At 49.4% G+C, this 17,206-nt stretch overlaps 3 protein-coding genes across 3 annotated transcripts in view; 1 reads left to right on the top strand and 2 right to left on the bottom strand.

Annotated features, from left to right (window-relative positions):
* Positions 1–5,588, bottom strand: part of CLIP3 (CAP-Gly domain containing linker protein 3) — a 6,438-nt gene extending 850 nt beyond the window's left edge. The window contains exons 1-13 of the mRNA XM_027855194.1: positions 5,483–5,588; positions 4,974–5,186; positions 4,069–4,208; positions 3,895–3,988; positions 3,564–3,725; positions 3,337–3,455; positions 2,962–3,198; positions 2,536–2,671; positions 2,212–2,340; positions 1,578–1,715; positions 1,336–1,459; positions 767–828; positions 502–574 (exon numbers count right to left, since the gene is read on the bottom strand). Coding sequence (XP_027710995.1) covers positions 502–574; positions 767–828; positions 1,336–1,459; positions 1,578–1,715; positions 2,212–2,340; positions 2,536–2,671; positions 2,962–3,198; positions 3,337–3,455; positions 3,564–3,725; positions 3,895–3,988; positions 4,069–4,208; positions 4,974–5,127 — 1,568 coding nt within the window. The 5' untranslated portion in view covers positions 5,128–5,186; positions 5,483–5,588. The remainder of the gene's footprint in view (positions 1–501; positions 575–766; positions 829–1,335; positions 1,460–1,577; positions 1,716–2,211; positions 2,341–2,535; positions 2,672–2,961; positions 3,199–3,336; positions 3,456–3,563; positions 3,726–3,894; positions 3,989–4,068; positions 4,209–4,973; positions 5,187–5,482) is intronic.
* Positions 5,589–5,874: 286 nt separating this feature from the next.
* On the bottom strand, positions 5,875–16,622 carry THAP8 (THAP domain containing 8). Its single transcript, XM_027855316.1, has 6 exons — positions 16,515–16,622; positions 7,866–7,875; positions 7,614–7,706; positions 7,336–7,505; positions 6,077–6,589; positions 5,875–5,994 (listed from the first exon to the last, which is right to left on the bottom strand). Exons 1-6 carry the CDS (start codon positions 16,620–16,622, stop codon positions 5,875–5,877), a joined length of 1,014 nt encoding a protein of 337 aa, XP_027711117.1.
* A 150-nt stretch (positions 16,623–16,772) lies between these two features.
* The window catches only part of WDR62 (WD repeat domain 62), a 36,725-nt gene continuing 36,291 nt past the window's right edge, over positions 16,773–17,206 (top strand). The window contains exon 1 of the mRNA XM_027855364.1: positions 16,773–16,976. Coding sequence (XP_027711165.1) covers positions 16,773–16,976 — 204 coding nt within the window. The remainder of the gene's footprint in view (positions 16,977–17,206) is intronic.

Here is a 17,206-nt window from a genome sequence, read left to right on the forward strand (position 1 = left end):
CCCTTTCCCACCGCCATCTTTGTTCATGTCCAGCCCCTCTCTGATCACGGCCGTCCCTTTCCCACTGCCATCTTTGATCTTGCCCAGCCCCTCTCTGATCATGGCCGTCCCCCTTCCCCAACTGCTTTTCAGGCCCAATATTTACCCATCTCAAGCCTCTTCTCATCCCCTCCACCTGGCTCCAATCTCTATCCATTCGAGACTTTTCCCTGTCCCTGACATCTTTCTCCTTCCCTCTAGCCCCATCCCCTCTGGCTCTGACCCCTCTCCAGTCCTGATCCATCTCCCCAACACCTTGCTTATACTCACCATGCCCCAAATCACACTCGCACTCATGCTCTTGATTCCAGACTTGCCTTCTCTTCCTCCTCCCCCAACCATGGACTCAGCTCTGGCTTCCCCTCTCCCTCCACATCCACTCCCACTAGCCCTAACTCTTGCCTTCCCAAGCTTTGGCTCAGGGAAGCTGTGTTTAATCAAGGCGGGCTCCTGCCCCCATACCTGGAGATCGAGTTTTCTGATGTGATGTCCTTGGGAGTCCGGACAGTTGGGAATGTGCGTTTGGGCTGAGTCACTATGGGGAAAAGCAGCTGTGGTCAGGAAGGGGTAAGAAATCTAGGTTTCTATGGCTAGAGACCCTCCCAGGGCCTCCCTAGACCTCTCTAGGACCCCCTTAATCTTCTCTGAGCCTCCCACCTCGTGCATTCCCAGGGCCATGAAATCCCCAAAGTCCCACTGTTAATCCCTTCAGGGCCCCCACACCCACTGGTCACTTGGACTTTCTTGGCTGTGACGCTGTCCTTGGGGGGGTCAGTGGAGCCACCAATTCTGGAGAGACATCAAAGGGTACATGTCAGGTTGCAGGGGAGATGCAAGCAGGGGTGATATAAAGTGAGGGTCATCACTGTTTTAGAGTTTCTAAAGTCTTGGCTTTCAGTATTTCCTGAGTATGAGGACAATGGGCCAGAGCAGGGTGGGGGTTGGGGTGGGGGTGGGGGGGCTCTTGTGTCTGAGCCTCTCTTGGTCTTTGGCTGGGCAGACAGGTCTCTGGATTTGGAATGCCAAAGGACTGCCCATCTCCTGGTGGGTCTCGGGGAGTCCCTGAGGCAGTGTCTGTGTTCCAAAGTATCCTGGGTTTCTCTCCAACCTCTATCTAGATCTTAAGGTATCTAGGTTTCTAGTGTCTGGGATGTGTGTCTGGATCTCCTAGGTTTGGGAGGTCATTGCATTGCATGGGCTCCTGGGTTTTTGTTTTTGTTTTTTCAGGGAGAATCTCTCAGGTCTGGGGGTACTGAGTTTTTTGTGGTGGTTGGTGTTCAGGGTTCTGGGGCTTACCTTTGTATGCGGGATGCAGGTGCAAAGACCCCGTGGCGAGGAGGACACGTGAAGTATCTGACACCGAAGACAGAGCCATCGTGTTTCCCCGTGGGGTGGTCGAGCTCAATGCCAAACCAATACCCTGAGGATAGAGTCAAGGCTGAATCACAGCCCTTGCTTGGCTGGATCTTGGAGCTCTGGGTTCCTCGCTTTCTTCCCTCCCCACAACCTCTGCCAGGGGCCCAGAGCATCCGCCTTACCAGGAGCAAAGTCTGTCTTCCCATAGAAGCGAATCACACCCTGCTTCTGTCCAGCCACCAGCACTTGGTCCCCAACTTCAGCTTTTAATCCTTCCCGCTGGAGGCTGCCCAAGGAAGGCGATGGCGACTTTTTCTTTGCTGGAGGAGGGGGAAGGGAGAGGGCAGGATGTAGAGGTCAAGCATCCAGAGTTTCTCCCTCAACTTGGGACCTCTTAAACCCAGGACTCCCATGAAGGAAGGATAGTCTAAAACCCCAGAACCCTGAAATTTGGTACCCCCTAAACCTAAGACCCATTGGGCCCCCAATCCTAAGTCTACCCTTGAACACAGAATCACCTCAATCTGGGATGCCCAAATTAGGGACCCCTAAAACTTAAGAAACCTTTGAACCAAGGACCCCCTGAAATCAGGATTCCCCTAAGCACTGACACTCCACTCTCAACCACCTCCTTATTTGAAAACCTTGAACTGAAAAATGACACAGACACTTCTATACCATACACACTTCTAACAGCCCTGTACCACACTAACCACTGAACCTTCTGTCCCCTAAGTAACCCCTGATCTCTCCTCAGGCCCAGAGCGACCAATGGCTCTGCCCTCGGTCTCAGAGAGACCAGTGACCCTTTCTGACCTTTGCGCTCCTTTCGGCCTTTGCCAGTGACACGGGAAAAGTCCATCCGAGGGGTGCGAGGGGTGGAGGTGACAGAGGAAGGAGGGGCATCGGCCGCTTTTGACACCTTGGAGACAGAGGCAAACAGCCCTGGAGGAGTAGGGGGTGTCATCAGGGCTGGCACCCCGATGACCCCCCAGTCCCTCCACAGGGCCAGTCAGCTTTCAAGCTCAGGACAGAAGGTAGCTCTAAGCTGGTCCAGTAAAGGGTACTACCCTCCAGGGACAAGGAATTCTGAGAAGAGGGGGTGATACGAGTTTGGGAGAGGGAGGTGGCCACACTGACCCTGCTTAGGGGGGCAGATGAAGTACCGCACACCCCCTACGCTTCCATCGTTCTTGCCCTCAGGCTCGTCCAGCTCCACGCCCACCCACTGGCCACTGGCGAACTCCGTGGTCCCACAGAAGCGCAGTGTCCCTGCCTGGGTGGGGAGGGACAAGGAAGAGGTTCAGGGTCTGTGCACCAGTCAAGCTGTCCAGGGCCTGGGGCCGAGCCTTCCCCCTACCCTGCCCTCTCATCTCCTGCCCAGACCCCTAACTTCAACCACCCCAGACCTTGCATTCCAACTTCAGACATTAGCATGACCACCCATGGTTTTACCCCTGACTTCTGTCTAGAGTTTGACCCAAGAATTTGGATTCTCCACCCATCAACCCATGACACAATCTCAGCCCCCACGATGGCTGACCACCGCCTCCGGTGACTCCTGACCTTCTGGCCATCTAGCAGGACCCGGTCTCCAAGTCGAAGGCCGAGGGCGCTGAGCATGAGGTTGCCTGGGACGTTGTCATAGTTGGGTAATGTGACCTTGGGGAGGGCGCAGGACAGGGGGACAGCCTCCTCCAGCAGTGTCCTCAGCTCCTTGGCCACGAGGGCAGCCTCGGCCTTATCCAGGGACATGTCCATAGGGTCTGGGACAACCTCAGCTGGGACTTGGCCCTTACGGTTCTGTGAGGGGACAGCCACGGTCAGGGGACCTGGGTACCCAGGATATACCAGGCTGCCCTCAGAGGACCCAGACTCCTGAAGACATGGTACCATGGGGCATGAGGGAGGGATGCCAGGGCTGAGGTAGGGGTCACGTACCCGCAGAGCAGGGTTGGCACCATGCTCCAAGAGGCAGCGGGCGGCCCCGAGGCACAGGTTGGAGGCTGCGATGTGCAGGGCTGAGCCATGATTAAAGTCACTGCATGTAGAGTTCACCACTAGGAGGGGAGATGGGGGGGGCAGAAAGGGGCATAGTCAGGGCAGCCAGAGACACCTCAGGCCCCAGACTCCCTCCCTCAAGACTCTGGGACCTCCGCACCACATACCTCGGGGCCGGGCCCCCTTTAGCAGGACGCGGATGAGATCAGGGACGTCAAAATAGGCCGCGTAATGGAGCGCGTTCATGTTTGTCCAGCGGCTCCGCAGGGTCACGTCACCCCCCAGGGCCAGCAGCTGCTGCGACAGGCGGACGGCGGCCACTGGGTCCCCTGTTGGGAGGTTGGCAGGGTGGGCACAGGCTGGTCAGTGGAGGCAAGAGCTCAGGGGTACCTGGAATTTGGGGATCTCAAGGGCATAGAATCTCAGGAGCTTAAAAATTTGGTTCTGGGGCTCCAGGGAGCTCAGCTTGTCAGACCTCAGGGGCCTAGCTTCACTCACCGACACCATGAGCCCCGGCTTTGCAGGCATAGTGGAGCAGGGTCATGTCTGTCAGCCCATCCCGGTCATTCACATGACATCCACGGCGCAGGATCTGGGGACACAGGGTCACAGCGTCACCCTGGGGAGGGCTGTCCCTGGGCCCCCAGTATCCTGCCTGCAGTCTCTACCCACCTCATTGCCAATGACATCAATCTTGTGCTGAACTTGGGGTACCCATTGGCGGATGATGGCAAAGAGCTCAGGGATCGTCGTGCGTGGGTCCAGCAGAATCTCCTGGCAGGCTGGGTCATTGGGGTCAAAGAAAGTGAAGGCTGGTGGGAGAGAGAGAGAGAGGTCATCCCTTGGCCAAGATAAAACCACCCCCCTTCTCCACCTGACAAAGCCAGAACCTAGATTCTGCCTGAGCGCCTGTGCCAGGGTCTCCAGAGAACAGACCCCTCCTTTGCTGCCTCAGTCAGACCCCCTGTGGATCATCCCAGAACAGAATCTACCAGACTGAAAGAGCTCACCTGGAATCCCTTCATACCCACCCCCAGCACCCTGCTGCATCCCTGGGCTCGACCGCCCCCCCCCCAAGGCCTCTGCTCAGTCTTCAGTGTAAGATCCACTAAAAGAGGGGTTCTTAAAATGTGTTTTATGTCCTGGTCGCCTCGGACTGGCCGTCTGGTGAAGCTTACGGGCCCCACCTCAGAACCATGTTTTTAAATACATAAGATAGGATCACAAGGGCAACCTATGACAGTGAAATGCAATTATCAAAAAATACTTTAAAGAACAACCAAGTTCATGGACCTCAGGTTAAGACCCCTAGCCCCGAATCCATCAGATCCCACAAACTCTTGGGGGCTCCAGGCTAGATCCTTCTGGATTCCCACTAAGTCCTCCCAGCTGATCGCTCAGATCCCGGGACAGAAACCTCGGCAGAATAGACTGGATCCTGTCATGTGACAAGACTGAATCTTGGAGACCCGAATCCCGGGGCGGCTCCGGGCGGGGGTTCCCCAGCCCGAGGTCCTGCTGCACGGATCTGTGGCTAAGCCCCACCTCGGGGAACCTCTGCTCTTGGGGATGTTTACCATAGTCCTTGGGCAGCGGGGCTGGGGCTGAGGGGTGCACCACTGGATTCTGCCTGCGCTCTGGGATGGGGCTGCGAGCTTCTGGCAGCGCCTCCTCCTCCTCCTCCTCTTCTTCCTCCTCCGGGGGAAGCGCTGCAGCGTCCGTCTTCGTCATGGCCCCGGGGACGCTCGGGGAGGGGGCCTGGGGCACTCACGGGGAGCTGGGGTCTCAGCCTGGGGGGGAGGGGACAGACAAGGGGGCGTTAGGTAGGGCTCGTTGCCCCCTCCAGCCAGGGGTGGGTGGTGTGCCCCACTCCCAGGGTCCTGGAGTCCCCTTCCAAAAACCAAGGGCCAGCACCTCTCCCCCCCCCCAGTTAGGGAATCTACCTCCCCCCACCCCGCATCCTCTCCCCTCCCCTCCCTCCTGGACCAAGGCGTTGGGCCTGTCTGGCCATAGGAGAGGCAACCAGGGACCGCGGAGTCGGATGCCTGGCTGTGTGTTTATCCCGGTCAGGGCCGGGCCCCCTTACCCCGGGTGCAGAGACAGAGAATGGGAGAGACTGATGCAAAGAGAAGATGATGGAGATGGAGAGACCTGGAGATAGAGACGGGCCGGAGGGCGGGGCCCCGAGTGCGCATGCGCACCGCACAGGCGTCCCGGGGGCGGGGGACAGGAGGGGGAGAGGCAGAAGGAAGGGAACAGAGACCCCCTCCCCCGCAGACGTGCCGGAAAGACACACAGGGACAGAAAGTCCAAGGCGGCGATAAGGCCAGGGACAGAAAGAGGCGCAAGTCCCACAGGCGCCCCCCACCCCCAATTCAGAGACTCGAGGTTTTCTCAAGTTAGTTTATTGAGTCCAAAAGAGCCACTGAGGCACGGAGGCCCCCTCCCCCCGGAGCGCTCAAGGGTCGTGGGCGGGCGTCAAGGGTCGTGGGCGGGCGTCAGCGTGTAGAGGACTGCGGCCGGCTGCTCCCCGCACACGATGGCCACGGCGCCGGCCCCCGCGGGGTCGGGCCGCGTGGGGCCCCCGGGCAGGCATGTCTGCGGGAAGAACAGGGGGAAGGTGGTGAGCGGCGACCCCCGCGCGTGACCCGCACCCCGCGCCCCTCTCCCGTGCGCTCACCGCGCCCAGCAGCCGCAGGCGCTCGTGGGACAGCAGGTGGTCCCGGCGCAGCTGCTGCACGAGCCCCTCGAGGGCGCCCAGGCGCGCCCGGTGCCGGCGCTGCCGCTGCTGCAGCCCCCGCACCTTGCGCTGCAGCGCCGCCACCACCCCGTCCAGCCCGGCCTCGGGCTCCAGGCGCGCGCGGTGGTACGCGTGCTCGTCCCGCGGGGCCGCCCCGGACGGCGCCCCGGCCGCGCCGTCGGGCTCCCCGGCCCCCTCCCGCTCAGCCCCGGCCGAGGCCCTGGCGGCCGCGTGGGACACGATGGGCAGCGTGGAGACGATGGGGGTGATGAGCGCCGACGACACCACGGTCACGGGGGGCAGGGGCCGCGCCTCGTGGGGCTGGGCCGGCCAGGCTTCCAGATACACCGCCCCCGGGAGCGCAGAGGCCCCCCAGGAGGCCACGGTCACGGTCGCCTTCAGGGCTGCTGCTGCGCGGGGATCCCAGCCGTCAGGGCCGCGCCGTCTCGGCTTCTGAAAGACACCAAGGGAGGGCCCCCGTCAAGGCCACGAGCCGTGCCCGGTGCCAGGGACCGGACGGGGGCAGCGGGGGCAGGGGTGGGCCATGATGTAGTCGCAAAAGCACCGCCTCTGGAGCCAGAGGACCTGGATTCAAGTGCTGGCCCCGCCTTGTGACCTGGAGGCACTCACTGCGCGTCGCGGGTCTCAGTTTCCCCATCTGTAAAAGGAGGGAGTTAGACTAGAGGGCCCCTCAGGCCCCTTCCAGCTCCAGATGTGACCCCAGGATCCCCCTCATGCTAGAGCATCTATTATGGGGGCGGGGTTGGAGGGGACTGTGACCCCAGCAGGGCCTGCAGTACCCAGGGTCCACCCCTGGGGGGAGGAGAAGGCTGTTTTCACAGCCAGAGGACCTATGTGGGAACCCCGGCTCGGCCACTTACTCCCGGGGTGACCTTGGACGAGTCACTTCTGCCTGGGCCTCAGTTTCCTCCACTGTAGAGAGAGGGGGTGGGGCTGGGTGGCCTCTGGGGCTCCTTCCAGCTCTAGACCTGGAATCCCAGGGCTCCTCTCCCTCCCTCCGCCCCTGGGACTTGGGGGGAGGGGGAACAGAGGAGGAAGCCCCGCCCATGCTGTCCCGCGCCACGCCCCCAGGGCCTCGCTCTCTCTTCAGGAGGGGGCGGGGATCGGCGTCACCACGTCTTGACGTCAGGCTGGTGGTGTCGGAGCGCCCCGCTCACCATTCCCTGACAGTGACTCACTTGTAGAAAAGGTGAGGCGGCGGTTGTCGGCGCCGAGTAAGCCAGCAGTGTTGGGGCAGGGCGGAGCCAGAGAAGACGTGGGCATGGCCCGACCTCTGTCCCGGCCCTGTCTGGCTCCTTCCTTCGGGACTCCGCGGGATTCCCGGTTTGGCCTGGTTCTGCGCGTCGCCCTCGTCACGTGATTCAACTTTAGTTTCGTCACGTGCCAGGGGAGGGCAAGGGAAGCGCCTGGGCGCTTGCGCAGTTGTTACTGGATACATGCACATGCGCAGACCTGCGGGCCTCAAAGAAAGGAATGCGCCTGCGCAAAAAGCAGAGGGCGGGGTGGATTCGGAGTCCTTTCCGTTTCTGTGTCTGGGATCTGCTGGGCCCTGGGGGAGGGCGAGAGGGGCTGGAGGCCATACAGAGGAAAGACCGGCGGACTTCCTGTCGTCAGGGAACTTCAAGTCTAACTTGAACGACTTGTAGATTTGTGGGGGCATTCCTCACTAAATGGGCCATTCTCTTGTCAGAACCCAGAGCTTTCTTACCGTCTGAAGTCTGCGTGGAGAAAAGTTTATTAATGGAATGAAGGAGGCAGGGGGGTGGGGGGGAAGGGGGGAGGAACCCCCGTTAATTCTGGCAGCGTGGAAGCGTCGTAAATGGAAATAAATATGAGAAGTTTCAGCTTGAGCTAAACCGAAGCAGCTTAAGGGGAGGAATTGGGGAGAGAGCAGGATTCCCCTTCAGAAGCTTACTAGCAGTATGACCCCGGACAAGTCACTTAACCTCTGTTGACCTCAATTTTCTCATCTGTAAGACAGGGATGATAACAGCACCTCCTTCTTAGGGTTATTGTGAAGATCTCTGAGATGACTTCCATGAAGCATTTTAGAGACCTTAAAGTTTCTAAGTACTGTTACGTGTAAATACGTCATATATAATGGTTGTAAATAATATTGGGAAGTTGTGTTAAATATAGAGTATGTAAATGCTATTTATTATTCTTTCCAGTTTCCTTCATATGTGGCCTTCCCCCCAACTAGAATGTAAACTTGAGGGGAGGGACTGTGTTCACACAATACCTGGTATATATTAAGTGCTTAATAAATGCATCTGTCAATGTTCATTTGTCTGTATGTGGAGAATTTGTTTCATCTTTTTAAATCTTTTTTTTTTATTATTTTTATTTAGTATTTTATTTTTCCCTAGTTACATGCAAAAACAATTTTTAACATTTGTTTTTAAAACTTTGAGTTCCAAATTCTCTCCCCCCCCCATTGAGAAGGCAAGCATTTGATTTGGTTATACATGTGTAGCCATGCAAAACATTTCCATAATAGCCATGTTGTGAAAGAAAATGTGGACACCCCCCCAAAAAAAATCATGAAAAATAAAGAAAGTAAAAAAAGTATGCTTCAGTCTGTATTCAGACACCATCAGTTCTTTCTGTGGGAATGGATAGCATTTTTCATCCTAAGTCCTTCAGAGTTGTCTTGGATCGTTTGTATTGCTGAGAAGAGCTAAGTCATTCACAGCTGATCATCTTACAATATTGCTGTTAACTTTGTACATAGTACATTTCTATGTGATGAATTCTTAATTGAGAGGAACCCCATAAGTGCAATGGGCTTTCATTACTCCTTATCCCTTAACATAAGAGAATTCTCAGAAAGGAAGAAGGATTTATTAAGTTCTTACTATGCACTAGGCACTTTACTGGAGTCCTGATCAATTCAGCAGATGTTTAGTTACCACTCACTTCATGAAAGTCACTTCCATCAAGGAAACGGTGGTGTACGATTTGCTGCTCCTCACATTTCACCTCCATGTCTTTGTACCGGCTGTCTCCCATTCGAGGAATGTACCCCTCACCTCAGCCTTAGTTTTCCAAATGTTCTTCCTTGAGCCAGCTCAAATGCCCCATTTTGCAGAAGGCCCTTCTGAGTCCTGCTGGCTGCTAATTCCTTCCACTCTGAGAATACCTCCCGTAGAATCTCATATCTAGACTTGAAAAGGATCTCGGAGGCCATCGAGTTGCAATTTTTAATTTTGCAGAGGATTCAGTGAACCAGGAAGAAGCATTGATCTGACCAGAGTCATACAACTAGTAAAAGTTTGAGCAATATTGGAAGCCAGTTCACCCTGACTTTTATGTGCAGTGCTCTGTCTACTCTAACAAACTGACTCTGTCTATATCCTGTATAACCCTAGTTATTTTTCCAGTAGCAACATGTGGCTGTGAGAGTTGGACTATAAGGAAAACTGAGCTCCACAGAATCGATAGTTTGAAATCATGGTGCTGGAGAAGATGTTTGAGAGTCCTTTATACAGGAAGGAGATCAAATCAGTCAATACTCATATTAATTCAGGTGATTCACCGAAAGGTGAAATACTGAAGCTGAAGCTGAAATATTTTGGCCACATAATGAGAAGATGGGACTCATTGGAAAAGACCCTGATGTTGGGAAAGATTGAAGGCCAAAGGAAAAGGGGACGGCAGAGGATGAGATGGATAGACAGTCTCATGAACACTATGAGCATGACCTTGGACAGACTTTGAGAGACAGTGGAGAACAGAAGGGCCTGGTGTGCTATGGTCCATGGGGTCACAAAGAGTCAGACCATGCCTGAACAATGACCCAAAAGTTATTTACATGTGTCTCCTGTTAGAATGTGAGCTCCTTGAAGGCAGGAACTATTTTTTCCTTTGTTTGTATCTCTAATGCTTACTTAAGCACAGTGCCTGGAACATAGTAGGCACTTAATAAGTGGAAAGAATACTGGATTTGGAATCAGGAGAGACGGTTTCAAAACATTCCTCAGACACTACTGTTGTAACATGTCATTTGAGTCTCAGTCTCCCCATCTGCAAAATGGGCTTATAATATCAATTCCTACCTCCGAATTTTACTGACTGTGTGACCCTGGGCAAGTCGCTTAACCTTTCTCACCCTCAGTTTCCCCATCTGGAAAATGGCAACAATGATAGCATCTACTTGACAGAGTTGTTTTGAGGATCAAATAAGATAATACATGTAAAATGCTTTGTATGTATGAATTTAAATTAAAATTTAAAATTAAAGTCAATTCAAATTTAAAATTTTAAAAGTGCTATGGAAATGATAGCTCTCCTTTTTATTATTATCCCTTTTCTGTTACCAATAGCACTTATTCCAGGAGGTTTATATTAAGTTCAAATGAAGTAATATAATTATATGCAGCACTATATACATGGACCTGTATGACCTTGGCAAACATTCATCTCATTTTTCTCCTCTACAAGACAAGGTGGTTATTTGTTGTTATTCGGTAGTGTCTGACTCTTCATGACCCCATTTAGGGTTTTCTTGGCAAAGATGCTGCAATGGTTTGTCATTTTCTTCTCCAGTTAATTTTACAGATGAGGAAACTGAGGCAGACAGGGTTAAGTGACTTGCCCAGGGTCACATAGCTAGGAAGTGTCTGAGGCAGATTTGAACTCAGGTCTTCCTGACTCTAGGCCCAGCTCTCTATCCACTTCTGCACCTACCTGCCCATAACAGGAGGAGGATGGATTAAAAGACTTCAGAAGTTCCCTTCCAGCCCTAAATGTATGATCCTATGAATGCCCCTATGAGGTTGGTAGGAGCAAGGCTTAATTTCCACGATTTACAGATGAGCAAAGTAAGATTTATGGAGGTGAGGAGACTAGGCCAGGGCCAGTAACTCTATTAAACCTAAACCTCTCCAACAGTAACCCTGTGACTATTGCTCTGCTCCTCACCTAGTGTCTGTGAGATGAAACCAAGTTCCCTTTGGGAATTGGCCTGGCCAGTCATTGCTTCCCAAGGTTTTACCTTATCTTTCAGGCCTCCCTGCGTTAGAAAAGTTTCTATAGAATACCAATAAAACCCAGCAGGAAGAGCTAAAGAGAGAAACTACTTAAAATTACTACAGAATGTGGAAAATACTTGAGATTCTATGTGCCAAGATATTCACACAAACTACAGAAATACAGCTACAAAGGTTTACAGAAAAAAAGACATGTCATTGATTGGAAAAATGTTAATTGCTTCTCGGTAGGACAAGCCATATTCTACCCCAAAATGACAATAAATCTAAATTAATGACTAAAAGTCAAGATAGGTGACTCATTGGATAGAGCTCTGGGCCTAGAGTCAAGGAAGTCTTGAATTCAAATCTGACCTTAGACACATACAAGCTATTTGGACCTGAGCAAGGCACGTCCCTTCTGTTTGACTCTGTTACTCCTCTGTAAAATGGGGATAACAATAGCCCCTACTTCCCAAGGTTATTGTGAGGATCAAGGGAAATAGTATTTGTGAAGCACTTAGCACGGTGCCTGACACATAGTAGATACTATATAAATGTTAGCTATTCTTCTTCGTCTTCTTCAATTATATACCAAACTACCAAAGGATTACTTTATAGAACTAGAAAAAATAATAACAGAATTTATCTGGAGGAGCAAAAAAAGTCAAGAATATCAAAGGAAACAATGGAAAACAAATAGGAAGGAAGCAAGCCTAGCAGTACCAGATCTCAAACTATGCTACAAAGCTGCAATCATCAAAATAGTTTGCTACTGGGTAAGAATTAGAGACGTTGCTCATTGAAACAGGTTAGATACAATACACGGAAACAAATGAGTACAGTAACCTAGTCACTGGTAAACCCAAAGAACCCAACTATTGGGGCAAGAACTATGGGGAAAAATGGAGAGCAATCTGGCAGAAACTAGGCATAGACTAACATCTCACACCATATAGTAAGAAACTTCAAAAGGAGTACATAATTTAGACACAAAGGGGAATATAAATAAACTAGTGGAATGTGGAAGAAAAGAAGTGTCAGATCTATTGATAAGGGAAGAGTTCGTGGCTAAATGAGAAATAGAGAGGTTCACAGGAGGTTACATCAATCATTTTAATTACATCAAGTTAAAAAATTTTGCACAAACAAAACCTTTGTGGGGGAGGAGTAGGAAACTAGGGGGGAATCTTTGTAGCAAATTTCTCTGATAATAATCTCATTTCTAAGGTATTTAGGGAACTAAGTCAAATTTATAAGAAAAAGACCCATTTCCCAGTTGATACATGGTCAATGGATATGAGTAGGCAGTTTTCAGAGGAAGAAACCAAAAATATCAATGACTATATGAAAAAATAGCTCTAAATAATAATTAGAGAAATGCAAATTAAAACAACTATGACGTACCACTTCACATCCATCAATTTGACTAAGATGACAGAAGTGGAAATTGACAAATGCTGGAGGGATTGTGGGGAAAAAAAGGCACACTAATGCATTGTTGGTATAGCTGGTCCAGCTGGTTCAACCATTCTGGCAAGCAATATGGAGCTATGCCCCCAAAGCTGTGAAATTGTGCATGTCTTTTGACCCAGCAATGACTCTTCTAGGTCTATATCCTAAAGGTATCTAAGAAAGAGGCAAAGGACCCATATATACAAAAATATTTATTGCCTCTCTTTTTATGGTGGAAAAGAATTTGAAACTGAAGGGATTCCCATCTACTGGGGAATGACTGAACAAGTTATGGTACATAAATGGAATAAAATACAGTGTTCCGTAAAAAACGATGAAGGAGATTGTTTCAGAGAAACCTGGGAAGATTTGTTTGAACTGCTACAAAATGAAGTGAGCAGAACCAGGGAATAATTTATACTGTAATAATAATATTCTAAAGATAATCAGTTTTGAAAGACTTAGTAACTTTGATTAAATACAGTAACCACCACAACTCCAAAGGACTCATGATGAAACGTGCTATGGAGAGATTTGTTTTGCATGATTATACATATTTGTAATGGTTTTTATTTTTCTTGCCTTCTCAATGGGTGGGGGAAGGTGAGGGGAGAGGAAGAGAATTCAAAACTGAAAATTAAATCAAATTAAAAAAATAAATTCATATGAGGTGGAGAGGGAAGGTCAAAAATCTCAAGAAAAATAATGAAAAGAAATGGAAACAAAGTAGGCCTAGCAGTACCACATTTCAAACCATACTACGAAGCAGTAATTCTCCAAACAGTTTGGTATTGGTTAAAGAAAATAGTTTGATCGGTGGAATAGATTAAGTAAATATATCTAATACTCTAGTTTTCAGTAAACACAAAGACCCCAGCTACTGGGATAATGACCCAGTATTTGACAAAAACTATTGGGAGAATTCAACAGCAGCATGGAAGAAATTAAATTTAGACCAACACCTTACAACTTACACAAAGATCAACTCCAAATGGGAACAAGATAAATTACCTATTAAATCTATGAATAGAAAAAAAAAGTTCATGGCCAAACAAGGAATAGAGAAGAGCAGAGAAGATAAAATGGGTAATTTCAATTATATAAAATTTCAAAGTTTTTGCATAAACAAATTCAATAAAGTTAAGATTAAAATGGAACCATCTGGGGGAAATCTTTGCAGTGAGTTTCTCTGATAGAAAGAAAGGAGAGTGGATAAACAATTATTAAGCAGTAACGATGAGCCAGACACTATTCTAAGCACTTTATAAATATTATCTCATAATTTTGGTTACATTAAATTTAAAAGTTTTTGCACAAACAAAACCAATGCAACCAAGATTAGAAGGAAAGCAGAAAGCTGGGAAATAATTTTTATAGCCAGTGTTTCTGATAAAGGCCTCATTTCTAAAATTTATAGAGAACTGAGTTGAATTTATAAGAATACAAGTCATTCCCCAATTGATAAATGGTCAAAGGATACAAACAGGCAGTTTTCAGAGGAAGAAATTAAAGATATCTATAGTCATATGAAAAAATGCTGTAAATCACTATTGATTAGAGAAATGCACAATAAAACAACTTTGAGGTATCATGTCACACCTGTCAGATTGGTTAACATGACAAAACAGGAAAATGATAAATGTTGGAGAAGATGTGGGAAAATTGAAACACTGATGGATAGTTGATGGAGTTTTGAACTGATCCAACCATTCTAGAGAGAAATTTGGAACTATGCCCAAAAGGCTATAAAACTATGCATATCCTTTGACCCAACAATACCACTACTAGGTCTGTATCTCAAAGAGGTCATAAAAAAGGGAAAAGGACCCACATGTACAAAAATATTTATAGCAGCTCTTTTTGTTGTGGCAAAGAATTGGAAATTGAGGGGATGCCCATCGTTTGGGGAATGACTGAATAAATTGTGGTATATGAATATAATGGGATACTATTGTGCTGTAAGAAGTGATGAGCAGGTAGATTTCAGAAAAACCTGGAAAGACTTATATGAACTGATGCTGAGTGAAGTGAGCAGAACCAGGAGAGCATTGTACACAGTAAAAGCAACACTGTTCGATGATTAACTATGATAGACTTAGCTTTTTTCAGGAATACAATGATCTAAGACAATTCCAAAAGACCCATGATGGAAAGTGCTAACCACAGCCAGAGAAAGAACTATGGAGTCTGAATGCAGATCGAAACATGCTATTTTCACTTTTTGTTTTGTTTTTTCTTTCTCCTGGTTTTCCCCTTTTGTTCTGATTCTTCGTTCACAACATGACTAATGTGGAAATATGTCTAGCATGATCGTATATGTACAACATATCAGATTGTCTTGGGGAGGAGGGAACAGAGGGAGGGAGAAAAATTTGGAACTCAAAATTTTACAAAAAAGAATGTTGAAAACTATCTTTACATGTAATTGAAAAAAATACTGTTAAAGAAAAACCCCAAATGTTATCTCATTTGATAAAGGATAAAGGTCTTCTTTTCTCTCTCTCTCTGTATGTGTATATGTATACACACACACATAAATACATGAAGTCAGTTCTCAACAAATAAACACAGGTTATCATTAGCCATGTTGGGGGAAAAATGCTCCAGATGACTACTAATAATTAGAGAAATTCAAATTAAAGCAATTCTGAGATTACATCTTACACTAATCAATATGGAAAAGAAGATAAAAAAAGAAAATGATGAATGTTGGAGGGGTTGTGAGAAAACATTCACATTGTGGGGTAGCTAGATGGCGCAGTGGATAGAGCACCGGCCCTGGAGTCAGGAGGACCTGAGTTCAGTTCTAACCTCAGACCAAACGCTTGACACTTACTAGCTGTGTGACCCTGGGCAAGTCACTTAATCCCAATTGCCTAAAAACAAAAACAAACCAAAAAAAAAGAAAACATTCACATTGGTACACTGTTGGTGGACCTGTGAATAGACACAAGTCAGCCATACCACTAGGTCTATACCAAAAGAGATCAAAGAAACAAGAAAAGGTCTTTTGTTCACAAAAATATTTATACCAGCTTTTTTTTTTTTTTTGGTGTAGTGGCAAAAAAACTGAGGAACTAAACATGTGCCCAATATGCCGATCAATTGAGGAATGGCGGAATAAGTTATAGTATATTGATGTGAAGGAATACTATTTTGACATAAGAAATGAGAAATAGATTATTTCAAAAAGACACGGAAAGACTTAAATGAACTGATGCAGACATGTGAGCAGGAGCAGAACAGTTTATACTATAACATCAATATTGTAAAAATGACCATTTCTGAAGACTTTTATAAACTGATGAAGAATGAAATGAACAGAACCAAGAGAACGATTTACCTGATAACATTAAAAACAAACAACTTGGAAAACTGTAAGAACTGCCTCTTTTTGTATCCCAGTGCTCCTAGAACTAGGTCTGGCACATTAGTGCTTAATAAGTAAAGTGCTTAATAAATGTTTTTTGATCGATTGAACTCAGATCAATACAATGACCGTGATTTCAGAGGATGGATGATGAAACATATTATCCATTACAGAGGTGATGGATTTAGGGTGCACAGTGAGACATATCTGTGTCTCTTCATCCATGCATCCATCCATGCATCTATCCATCCATCCTGATATTTGTATAAAGCCTTTGAGGGAATTTTTTTTTGGTTATGTAGTAATTTGTTTCTCTTTTATTTTCTTTCCAATGAGCTGAGGGTAGGAGGGAGAGAAAATGGATTTCTCTTCACTTTAAACAACAAAAAGACAGGTGTGGGGGGGGAGGCGGTCCTTCAGATTTAGGAAGTTGCAGGTTACTGTTATTAGTTTCACTTATTTTATTTTGCTACAAGAGACCTCTCACAGAGTCGGGATAATCTGTAAAAGTTTGTAGCGTAAAAACACACTCTCATATTTTTAACTTAAAAAAGTTTCCTGCGTCAGGCCATCGAGGCTCCCCCCCCCGCCCCCGCCGCCAGTGACGCGCGTCCTCCAGGCCCGCCCTCGGCCGCTGATTGGCTGGTCGCGGAACCGGCCGCTCGGCCATTGGCCGGCCTTGGAGTGGGACCTAGCCAATAGCCCGGGAGCGCCGGCTTTTCCCGCGGCGGTTCGGAGCGAGCGGCGGTTGCGAAGGCTAACGGTCTCTCGGCTCGTTCCGATGGACGCCGGGACCGTCGGGAGGGCGCCGGGGGCCGGGATGCCGGCCCCAGAGCCCGGCGTCGGCGGCTACGCGCGGAGCGAGGCGGGGCCCCGCGGAGAGAGGGAGAAGCAGCCGCCGCTGGCGGCCGGGGGCCCGGTCCCGGCCCGCAAGGGCCTGGTATCCCCGCCACCGCCCCCGCCACTCTGCCTGAGGCGCCGAGTGAGGCTCCTGCCGGGACCCGAGGAGACGGTGCAGAGCCGGGTGAGGACGAGCGCCGCCCCGCCCCTTCCGTCCCCACCTCAAGGACCGCCCCGCCCCCTCCCCTCAGGGGCCGCTTCGCCCCTCCGCCTCCTCGGGTATCGCCCCGCCCCCCCGGCATCCCCGCCCCCGCTGACCTCACACACCCACACCCTGACTCCTCCCTCACAGTCCCCTCTTCCCCACCCTCACCCCTCAAGCCCTGCAGACCCTTGGGGTCCGCCCTTCCCCCC

Source organism: Vombatus ursinus, unplaced genomic scaffold, assembly GCF_900497805.2.
Source record: "Vombatus ursinus unplaced genomic scaffold, bare-nosed wombat genome assembly UNPS02010822.1, whole genome shotgun sequence".
Classification (NCBI taxonomy): Eukaryota; Metazoa; Chordata; class Mammalia; order Diprotodontia; family Vombatidae; genus Vombatus; species Vombatus ursinus.

What these genes read in the sequence shown, in the direction of transcription:
- THAP8 (XM_027855316.1), bottom strand. Translation starts at nt 16,622, where the DNA reads ATGGCCGAGCGGCCGGTTCCGCGACCAGCCAATCAGCGGCCGAGGGCG. An exon ending in CATTCCTTTCTTTGAGGCCC is followed by an intron (nt 7,506 to 7,613) that starts GCAGGTCTGCGC and finishes TCACGTGACGAG; the next exon opens with GGCGACGCGCAGAACCAGGC. An exon ending in GCCTGCGGCTGCTGGGCGCG is followed by an intron (nt 5,995 to 6,076) that starts GTGAGCGCACGG and finishes TTCTTCCCGCAG; the next exon opens with ACATGCCTGCCCGGGGGCCC.